Raw genomic sequence first — 11,137 nt, 5'->3', positions numbered from 1 at the left:
GTGCATTTCTGGGTGGTCGCTCCCTCTCGTTGATCTAAACCTCGAACGTGAATAGTTTTTACTAGAAAACATTCTCCCCCTCCTCCTCTTCCCCTTTCTTCTCTTCCTCCCCTTTTTCCTGCTCCTCCTCCCCTTTCCCCCTTATTCCTCCTCCTCCCCTTTCTCCTCCTCCTCCCCTTTCCCCCTTTCTCCTCCTCCGCCTTCCTCCTCCTCCCCTTTCCCCCTTTTTCCTCCTCCTCCCCCCTTTCCCCCTTTTTCTTCCTCCTCTTCCTCTTTCCCCCTTCCTCCTCTTCCCCTTTCCCCCTTTTTCCTCCTCTTCCTCTTTCCCCCTTTCTCCTCCTCCCCTTTCCCCTGCTCCTCTTCCCCTTTCCCCCCTCTCCTCTTCCCCTTTCCCACTTTCTCCTCCTCCTCCTCCTCCTCCTCCTCTTCCTCCTCCTCCTCCCCTTTCTCCTCTTCCCAAATCTTACCCCCCCTCCCGTCTCTTTCCCATCCCCTTCTCCCGCCCCTTCCCTCTCTCCCTCCCTCCCCGTTTCTACCACCAACCAACCCAAAAGGGGGAAAAAAAAAAATAATCCAAGAATCAAAAGGAACCGCGTTCAGCCCGCGCTGGGGAGGAGGACAGTTGGGTAGTGGCATTTTGGGGAGGGGAGACGTATTTTTATTTGGATGCCCATCTCCCCTCTCCTTTTTTTTTCCCTCCAATCTTGGAGGGGGCCGGTGGGGGGGGGGGGGGGATTTCGGATGGTTGCCCCCGTGGAGTGGTGGTAGTCGGGATTTTGTTGATTTTTCTGGGGGGAATCTCCTCCTAGGAGAGGAAGGGGGAGAGGAGGAGGGAGGGCGGCGGAGGGGCTTCAGCGCGGAGTCGCCCCCCTCCCCTGCGCGAGGGCGGGCGCAAACACACACAGACACACTCACAGACACCTCACAGACAGACAGACACACACACACACACAGACACCCCCCCCCCCCCCCCCCCCCCCCAGGAGAGACAGTCAGAGAGAGGAGGCCGGGCGGCAGGAGCGGGGCGCGGGCCGAGGTCCAGCGCAGCGGTCAGCGGGATGGAGCGGGCGGGGAGCCGAGAGTCCGGGCCGGGGCTGGGGCTGGGGCTGGGGCTCCTGCTCCTCTCCTCGTCCTGCGTCCTGGCCGGGGCCGACATCGGCCGGGTCGCCGGCGGCGGGGGCGGGGGCGGGGGCGTCGGCGGCGGGCCGGGGCGGGCGCCGGGGCGGGCGCTGGCCGGTCCCGGCTGTCCCGGCGGAGGGGGCTCCGGGCCCTGCCCCGGGCCGGGCGGCCGCTGGCCCCCGGCCGCGATGCCCCCCAGCCCGGCCGGCCGGCGGGACCCGGCGGGCGAGGCGCAAGCCGGGCGGGCTCCCGGGAGGAGGCGAAGGCGGAGCGGCCCCCAGCCCGGGGAGCAGCCCGCGGCGCGGAGGAGCCGGCGGGCGCAGCCGGACCCCCCGGACCCCCAGGACGGGCCCCGCGGGAGCCGGGCGCAGGGCAGGGGGGCGCCCAGGACCCGGGGGGTCGCCGCCGCCGCCCAGGACCTCAGCCTGCCCAGTACCTCCTTCGCCCTCACAGGGGACTCGGCGCATAACCAAGCCATGGTCCACTGGTCCGGCCACAACAGCAGCGTGAGTGTCCGTCCCTCCGTCCGTCCGTCCGTCCGTCCGTCCGTCCATCCCTCCATCCCTCCATCCCTCCCTCCCTCCCTCCGCATCGGAAGCTCCCCTTCCTTCTCCCCCATTGCCCCTCCACTTTTAGAAACCTCGGGGGGCCCCTCGTCCCGCTCTTTCCTCCCCTCCTTCCCTCCCTCCAACAGGTGAGACGACTTTTGCCGGCGCGTTTCCTCGGGGGTTGCTCGGAGAGGGGCGCGGGGGTCTCCCCTTGGGGGTCACCCCCCCCCCCCCCCCCGGCGCCTTTGACCGGTCTCCGCGGAAAAGTTCTCAGCGTTGGGGCGAAGCACAGGGTGGGGGGCGAGCCAAGCCGAGCTGGGCTCTCTCACTGCGGGGAGCCCATCTGATCGCGAACCTCTGGCCAGAAAGACAGAGGCAGGCCAGAGAGTGTGGAGCCCCGCCAACACCCGCAGGAGACACTTCTCGCCCGAAAGTGCTAAAATTGAATCGCTGAAATTCACTAGCGCTGGTTGAGAGCCATCGTCAGCCTAGAAAAGGCCGGAGGATGATCTTGGAAGATTATTTTATTTTATTTTTTTTGGTTTCCCTCTTTCCTGGGTTTTTCTGGACCCTGTTGCATCAAGAGGTGGCGCCCTTGAAACCCGTTCAGGTTTTTCTCCGTCTCCCTCCCCCCGGGCTCTCGGTCCGTCTGGGTGGCACCAAGTTGCAGTGGTAGCCAAGCCGCGCTGGCAGTGGCCTTCCCCAGGATCGGGCTGGAGAACAGTCGAAGATTTCCCGTCTTCCTTTCTTCCCCCTCACCTCCGTCCTCCCAACCCCTCACTCTTCCTCCCGGAGGGATTTCCGTAGGCCTTTCCACCACCTCAAAGGGATTCTTCCCGGAGCTTTGAGTGCTCGGGAATCCCTGGCGCTGGCTGACGGCCCCTGGCACTCTCCGAGTAGTTACCACGGCCAGCTCCCGGCTTTCCTTCGCCCGGATCCCTTTCCCTCAGTGGAAATTGTGCATTAAGCAAACGGTTTTAACCCCGAGTTAGGAGGCAGGACGGGAACCGGGGGCTCCCCTCGTTAAAGGCTGCTCTGTGGGTTGCACTGACAGTCTCCTAGACGATGCGAGAGCTCCGTAGTCCGCAAGGATCCTCTGCCTTTTGGGCAGGCGGTTTTACCAGAACACAGGTCTCCCCACCGTGACTGTTCTTTGCTGCCCTCCTGACTGATTTAACTAAATGGTCTTCCTCATAACAGAGGCATGACCGTAGAGGAGTTGTAGCTACCTGCTTCGCTTGCCTCTCAAACCCCGAATTAAAGGATTTCGGAGACTCTCGGATTCCACCTCGGTTTGGATTTTTCAATAGCTAGCAAGATTTTTTTTTTATTTAACCGTTGCAACAATCAGCCATTCTCCTGCGCTCCCAGGAATGAAGGGAGTGTGGAGAGGGATTTTCCGAGTAGGAGAAGGTGGGGGTAGGCAGCCGTAGTTGACTTGATTTCTAGCCCAGCCGGGGCCAGTTGCCTGGTTGTTTCATTGCTAGTGAGAGACAGGTGATCATCATCCTGGTCCTTTTGCAGACAGGCTTATCCACTCCCCGGGTTACAAATTCAAACTTTTTGCTTGGTAGAAAATGTTAGAAATTACGTTTCCTGGAAAACGAGTGGATGGGAGATGAGGGTAAATGTGTTCCTGGAAGAAAAATGCTCCTTGTCTTTGAAACTGTGGAATACAGGTCGACATGAGGGGAACTCAGCATGGTGAGGTTCCCCTCCCCCCGCCCCCCTTGCCCAAAGTCATATATTTTCTGTGAGTGAAATCCTGAGAATTGGTTATTTTGGGGGGGGGGGGGAATACTTTCAGAGCTTATCAAAAGGCAGTTTTAGGGTTTCTTCACTGCAGTTCTGCTTCCATCCAGTAGTACAAGTGCCGGCCCCAGGGGGTCATCAAACTAGCCACTCACCCAGATGTGGACTCAAACGTTTTATTGTGGTTTTTCATCCTTTGCTTTAGCCAGGTAAAAGGCAACATAGTCGCTTCACTTTAGATGAATATTTAAGACCGGAAAGAGAAAAGTTTTAAAGGGTATTGACTCTTATGACCCAAAATCATACCAGGTGAAATGAGACTTTATGTGCGTGCTGTAGATTGGCAGCTGTGACAAGTGCCTGTCGATAGATTCTTCGTGTCTCCTGTATTCATTTTTGTAATTTGAACATACATATATTTAAAACCTCCCTGAGTTAGAGGGGGGAGGGGTGGGAAAAACCTGTAAAATCTGTGGGGTGTCCGGGGAAAAGGGGGCTATTTAATAGGTTTTCCTAATCAGGGAGAAAGGAAGAGGGGAATATGATGATAGTAGACTTCTCCCCTCTGGGCAATTTGTCCCTGGAAGGTAGATCTTTAATTAGTGTGCTAGTGTCTACAGTACGAAACTTTTCCCAGGACCCTCCATTTCATCCTCATAAATCTAAGGCTTGTTTCTGGTTTTCTTCTGTGTACCCTTAACAGCTCCTATTACTTGAGGGATCGGTGGTTTGATCTGACCCCATCCTAAAAGGTCACCTGGTAAAGTTTGAAAGGGTCAATCTGACCCTGGGGAGATTCTGCAGAGAACATCATAAAGACACTGAACTAGACAGGCTCAAGTTCAGGGCTCAAGATGGCAGGGTGCGGGGACTGGAGAGTGCATACATGGCGAAGGAGCAGTGCTCACACACTATTTGACTCAGGAGCTTTTTTTAGCTGGATGTGAGAAGGGACAAGAAGGCAGAGGAAGGGGAGGATCAGGCACGTTTCTGTGTGACCCCCGAAGCCCAAGACTGGAAGGGAGAAAATACTTGTGGTGTTCAGGATAGGAAGCTTGCGGGGTGCTCATTCCCAGCTGGGTCAGCTGTTTTTTTAATTACCGTGGAAGGGAGTATTGCCAAAAACACGTAGGAGTAAGCAGCCCCCGCCTCCAATTTTTTTTCATATGGAAACCAAAAAAGAAAAGCCCAGATATCATTCTACTGTTCTTGTTCAAGTGAAGGCTCCTGCTCAGTGGGCTGGCAAATAACCCTGGTGAAGGGAAAGTTGGAAAATGCTGCCTGCTTCTCCTGCCTCTTCCTGGAACCATCCTTGGGTGCTCCCCTTTGGCACTGTGCCGAGGAGAGACCAGAGCTCCTTTTGTCCCCATTGCGTGTCACCGAAGCTATTCCTCACCTCCGCAGCGGTGAGTTTCGAGTTGGAGGGTATCGAGTCGTGATGCTTTTGCAGGTAGTTTTCAATTAAGGAGCCGAACAACGCAGTGTGGATGGGGAGAACAAGGGAGATGGTGGTAATTCCAAGAGGATACCTCCCCCTCTGCTCACCCAGGTTCTGAATAGCAATCCTGTCAGAAAGACATTGACACTGAAATCATTCATCTGGACTGTGCTCTAAAATATTTACTTCTAATGTGCAAAATAGTGACAGATTTGATCAGATTAATGGTATTCCGTTTGGTAGATATTTTAATTGCAGTTCCCAAACAGATTTTTCAAATATCTTTTGGCTTGATGATCACACTCATCGTCCCTGCAAACAGCCCTAGTGTCACAATATCTTAATGCATTTTCCTTTGCCGAGATTTAATAATGAAGCCTGCCCCAAAAGCCATTCTTCAGGAGTTTGCCAAAAAAATTCCGCCTTTAATTAATATTACAAGGGGAGTTATTTCTGCTGGATGTAGCTGGGAAATAAAACTGAGTGTCGCAACCATAATTGCTTCAGATGGTTGCCATCCACTCAGTGAGGTGGGGGAAAACTGGGGATTTAACTGCTGGCTATTCGTCTGCAGGATGGTTTTGTCAGATATCGGCTGAATAGGGAAACTGATATATGATCTGCACCTCAGATCCTCCAGGGATTTTTAAGGCATACGGGACTAATCAATTAACAGTATTCATTGAGAACCTACTGTGAAAAGAGCACTGTACTAATCACTTGGGTGACTATAGTATACAGACTGTGAGCCCATTGTTCGGGCAGGGATTGTCTCTATCTGTTGCTGAATTGTACATTCCAAGCGCTTAGTACAGTGCTCTGTACACAGTAAGTGCTCAATAAATACGATTGAATGAATGAACAGAAGCAGTAGACATGATCCCTTCCCTCAAGGCGTTTGCAATCAAGTTGGAGGATAGACAATATAATAAATTACAGAGAGGAGAAAGTTTGTAGACTCTGTACATGTACACATACATGAGCAGCAGTGTCGCCTAATGGATAGAGCATGGGCCTGGGAGACAGAAGGACCTGGGTTCTAATCCTGGCTCCGCTAGTTGACTGCAGTGTGACCTTGGGGAAGTCAGTTGACTTCTCTGTGCCTCAGTTATCTCATCTGTAGAGAGTAAGACTGTGAGCCCCACGTGGGACATGGATGGTGTCCATCCTGATTAGCTTGTAGATAGCCCAGTGCTTAATACAGTGCCTGGCACATACTGAGCACTTAACAAGTACTAAAAAACACAAGTAGTTAAGCAGCACAGTGGAAAGAACATGAAAGTTGGGGGTCACCAGACCCAGGTTCTTGACCTGGCTCTGCCATGCCTACTGCATGACATTGAGCAAGGCACTTAATGGGTTGATACCTCAGTTTCCTCATCTCTTAAATGGGGAAAATGTCAATTATCCCCCTTCTCTTAGACTTTTGGTTCTTTGTGGTTCAGGGGCTATAGCAGATCTGATTATGTTGTGTCTGTTCCAGCACTTAACACAGTCTTTGGCACATAGTACTGAATATGATATTTTTGATTATTGTTTTATTATTATTAGTTGCTTAGGTGTTATGGAAGGAATTAAATGACGGTGGGGGGGATATAAAGGAGGGAGATTAGAAGTTCATCCAGAAAGGGAGACAGCAAGAGGACAGCAAGGGAAGGGATGAGAACAAGACACACTGAGTAAGCCTGAGAAGAATGAAAGTGCAAGCTGAGGTGTGGTGGGAGAAGAGAGTGGATAAATAGGAGGGAGGGAGCTGACTGAGTGCCTTAAAGCCAGTAGTCAAGAATTTCTACCTGATGGGGAAAAGGATGGGCAGCCCGTTGGGAGTTATTGAGGAGTGGGGAGAATAGTTGAAAAATACTGAATGGGGAGGTTCTTTTAAAATAAGAACAAAGAATCATCAGAAGTCTGTTTAGATTTGGTGAAGAAAAGATATTATTCTATCTGGTTAAGTGAATAATAATGACAATAGCTAATAATCATAACAGTAATGGCAGTAGTGCTATTTGTTAAGTACTTATTATGTGCCAAGCATTGTACTAAAGGCTGGGATAGATGCAGGTTAATCAGGTCAGACAGAGTCCCTGTCCCACGTGGGTCTCACAGTCTAGGTAGGAGGAAGAAAGGTATTAAATTTCCATTTTACATATGGGGAACCTGAGGCACAGAAAAGTTAGGTGACTTTCCCTTGGTCAAACAGCAGGCAAGTGACAGAGCTGGGATGAGAACCAAGGTTCTCTGGTGAATGATTTAATTAAAATTTTAGACGTAATTAAAATGAACAAAGGTGTTCTGGGCTTCACCAATCTGTGGAAGCCAATAATTCAAGATCAGAGGTCATCAGGAAATAACTATTGAGTTGAAGGGCTTAACTAATAATAATGTTGGTATTTGTTAAGCGCTTACTATGTGCCGAGCACTGTTCTAAGTGCTGGGGTAGACACAGGGGAATCAGGTTGCCCCAAGTGGGGCTCACAGTCTTAACCCCCATTTTACAGATGAGGTCACTGAGGCACAGAGAAGTTAAGTGACTTGCCCACAGTCACACAGCTGACAAGTTGCAGAGCCGGGATTCGAACCCTTGACCTCTGACTCCAAAGCCCGTGCTCTTTCCACTGAGCCATGCTGCTAAGGTCAGTCAATCAGTATGGCATTTACTGAGGGCTTACTTCGTGCATGGCACTGTACTGAGTGCTTGTGAGAGTACAATACAGTTGGTAGACATGATCTCTGCTCTCACAGGGCTTACAGTCTAGCTGGGGAGACAGACACATACATAAGTGCTGTGGAATCCAGTAGTGAAGAGTTTCTACTTGATGCAGAGATGAATGGGCAGCAATTGGAAGCACTTAAGTTGCAAATAAGGAGATGTGTACGGAAATAATTTTTAGAGCAATCATCAGGGCTGCAGAGTGATGTATGAACTGGAGAGAAGAGAGGCCGAAGGCAGCAGTTTGGATGAAGAGGAAGAAGCAAATTATACGTTTAGTGGATGGGACTAAATGCATGGATGAGGCAGTAGGGAGGGAAAATAAAGTGAAGAGATGAGAGTTTAGTCAGGGAAGACTTCCTGGAAGAGAATCAATTTTTATTAGGGCTTTAAAGATGGGGACAGTGCCTATCTGTTGGATATGTAGGGTGAAGGGGTACCAGGCAGGAGGAAGGATGTGAGCAAGGGGCCAACTGCAAGTGAGACGAAAGCGAGGGACAGAGAGTAGTTTGGTACTAGAGGAGTGGAGTGGGCATGCTGAATTGTAATGGGAGAGCGGTGAGGATAAGAAAATGGTAGAGAGATGATTGAATCCCTAGAGTCTGATGGTGATGAGTTTCTACTTGATGCAGAGGTGGATGGGCAACAATTGGAAACATATAAGGAATGGGGAGACGAGTGTAGAATGATTTTTTAGAAAAATGATCAGGGCAGCAGAGTGAAGTATGAACTGGAGAGGGGAGAGGCTGGAGGCAGCAGCTTGGATGAAGAGGAAGTAGCAAACTGTGCAGAAGTTGTAGAACTGGAATTGACAAAATGTGGCTGAATAGATGGGGTGAAGGAGAGAGATCAGTTCAGTGAGCACCCAGTTGTTGGCTTATTCAGGTCCTTTGGATCTCCTCTCTCCCCCTTCCTCCCCTGCCATATTCCTTACCTTTCAGCCAATGCCATGTCTGTTAATACCTTGACCGGAGAGGAGGCAGGGCACGGACTGGGGAAGGGGAAATAAAAGTATGTGAGAAGGAACTTGCACCTGTCCATTTTGTTACTGTAGCAACTCTGGCCAAATAAAATAAAATAATAATTGACTGGGAAAAGGAGTGGAAATTTATGGCTGAAAGTAAGATTTTAGGAATTGGTCGTTGCAGTTCTCCATGGTTTTCAGGTTTCCCATTCACAGACATAATCTACTGCCCATGCTGGGGAGGTGGCGGGAGAAGCTGTAGCTAAGACCTCTGTAAATCCAGATCAGAGGGACTGAAACCCTCTATCTCAGTAGGATCACAGAATGTTACCCCAGGTTCCTGAGAGCTTGTTTGTGCTCTTGGAAAGAGGGAATTGGGCCTATGGCCCATCACCTTGTTAGTTTGTGAACGTCATTATTGAAGTTGGACCACAGAAGAGGCACCTTGCCTGTAGCCAGGGGGAGGGGACTTCCTATTCCTGTCCCCAACTTCTGCCCATCAGCATAGGAAGAAGACGGACACTGGTGATGGCCGTGGAGGTGGCAGAGGGGCCAGGGCAAAGACGAGATCACAAAATTTCCTTTCTCAGTTGCCCCTTCCCCTTGGACATTTTACTTTCCTAGCTTGCGTCTTGAACTCAGCTTACTTTCTACATTCCCTTCTCCTCTTGTGTCGGAGAAAGATCTACTTTCCAAGGAGACTTGGAAGTGTTTTGTATTCAGTTGTAGGAGTTGTTCTCCCCATTTCACAGGTGGGAAAATCGAGGCCCGGATCTGTCCAAGGCCATCCAGAGCAGTAGTCCTGGTAAGGAAGGGATTCTAAACTCACATCCCAGGGGTTCTCTTCTTCCAAGCAGCCCTGCCAACCGGTTCCTGAGGTTGGAGGCTACTCTCGTTGTTGAATTGACTGGCACTTACTATGGCTAAAGGGAGCCATCATGGGTAACCTCGTTGCTTGAATTAGCAAGTGACTGGCAGATTGTGATTAAAACATCAAGACTTGTTGCATCATGAGAAAGCATTTTGCACATTTATTTTGATATGTGTACTTTAGGTTTAATTATCTATGGTAATGCTATTCTTCCCCATACACTAATAAATAGGCAGTTGTAAATCTGGTAAAGGCAGTGAAATCTCAGTGATAAGATAAGGGCTTTGTTATTAAATCTGTGCTGAGAAACCAGGTAAGCCCACCAGACATAGATGGAGCAATACCAGTGCCACTGACTGGCAGCGGACAATTAACGATGCTTTCAGTATGTGGCATCGTAAGCCATTCCCCGTTCCTAACTCGAAAGACCACCTTTCCGGACAGACTTTTAATAAAACTTCCACCCATGGGGAAGATTCTATATGGGCTGTGGTAGTTCCACTGATTCAGTCCCGGCTGGATGAATTGATTTAATTAGTATTTGCTGAGCATCTGTAAGGTGCTAGGCACTGTACAGAACTAAAAATGATATAGCTCTTGCTTGCCAGTGGATTACCTTGAAGTGACTCTGGGCAGCACACCTGTAACTGTTCTTCTTTATAGGTTTTAAAACAAAGCTTATTAGGGTTAGTTTGAGAGGGCGATGGAGGCAGCAGGGAGGAGGAAGTATCCAGTCATGGTTTGGAGAATGTAACCTCGCAATGCCCCTTTAATACAGGGAAGACTTCCTGAAGCAATTGAGCCAAATAGGCTTTGAAAAACATGCACCTGTTCACCAGTAAATTCATATGGCTGGCTAACCCTTTGGTCGCTAGAGCCACCAGTGTTAGCAGAAATGTTGCTCCCTAAAATTCAGAGGTTGTGCCTGGAGTTCTTCTTTTCCTGTGTTCTCTCTTTGTTTCTCGGCATGAAAGGAAGAGAACCACCCTCTCTTAAGCATTCTAGTAGGTATGTAAAATATTGCCAACTTCCTACTTTGAAATGACGCATTTACCAGTTAATTAGCTTTGACCCAACCCAGATGCTTTTGGACTGAACTTAGAGCACTGAGCCTTTGCCCTATTGCCTATTCAATGTTCCAAAAGTATGGAGCTTCAGATAAACACTAGAGGGAGTGTTGCCCTTGGAAAGAAATAAAAATGAATGAAAAGCCCATGCATCATGAGACATTGTTCCAAGGAGGAGAAACAGGGATTGCAAAGGACATTATTGAAGATGTATGCTTTCTCAGAAATGTAAATGTATTATTAATATATTTGCATCAGAAATTCTGTTTGGGGCAGCCACTTTCAAAGCCTTGTGCCTAAGGAAAGAAGGAAGTGGCTATTGCACATAAACGGATCCTTTTTTGACCTTTGCTAGAATGCGTTAAGGTGGCATCTGAAGCCCTCGGGAAACTTTGGATGAGGAGAAGTTCAGGGAAGTTTTGAGGATATCTACTGTATTCTCTTCCTTTGTGCTGTTTCAATCACTAAAAGTTAGTTGGGTGAAAATTAGATTTTTGTGGGCTTTCTCCTCCTGCTACTCAACAACCCATGGGACCTCACGATTACTCCCACCACTGTACTTAATTGGCTTCAGAGAGGCTGGCAATAAAGTCACTCAGTGAGTATGGAACAGTGCACATCCGGTCCTCAAGGAGTTTATGATCTTATTGGGGAGCGAAAACAGGGAA

General features: G+C 49.7%; 1 protein-coding gene across 1 annotated transcript in view; it reads left to right on the top strand.

Annotated features, from left to right (window-relative positions):
• The first annotated feature begins 1,307 nt into the window (after positions 1-1,307).
• Positions 1,308-11,137, top strand: part of SORCS3 (sortilin related VPS10 domain containing receptor 3) — a 400,591-nt gene continuing 390,761 nt past the window's right edge. Inside the window, exon 1 of the mRNA XM_029080272.1 lies at positions 1,308-1,625. Coding sequence (XP_028936105.1) covers positions 1,308-1,625 — 318 coding nt within the window. The remainder of the gene's footprint in view (positions 1,626-11,137) is intronic.

Source organism: Ornithorhynchus anatinus, chromosome 16 (genome assembly GCF_004115215.2).
Source record: "Ornithorhynchus anatinus isolate Pmale09 chromosome 16, mOrnAna1.pri.v4, whole genome shotgun sequence".
In the NCBI taxonomy this organism is placed as follows: Eukaryota; Metazoa; Chordata; class Mammalia; order Monotremata; family Ornithorhynchidae; genus Ornithorhynchus; species Ornithorhynchus anatinus.
Note: the sequence above shows the minus strand (reverse complement) of the source record. Positions and strands in the feature narration are given on the sequence as shown.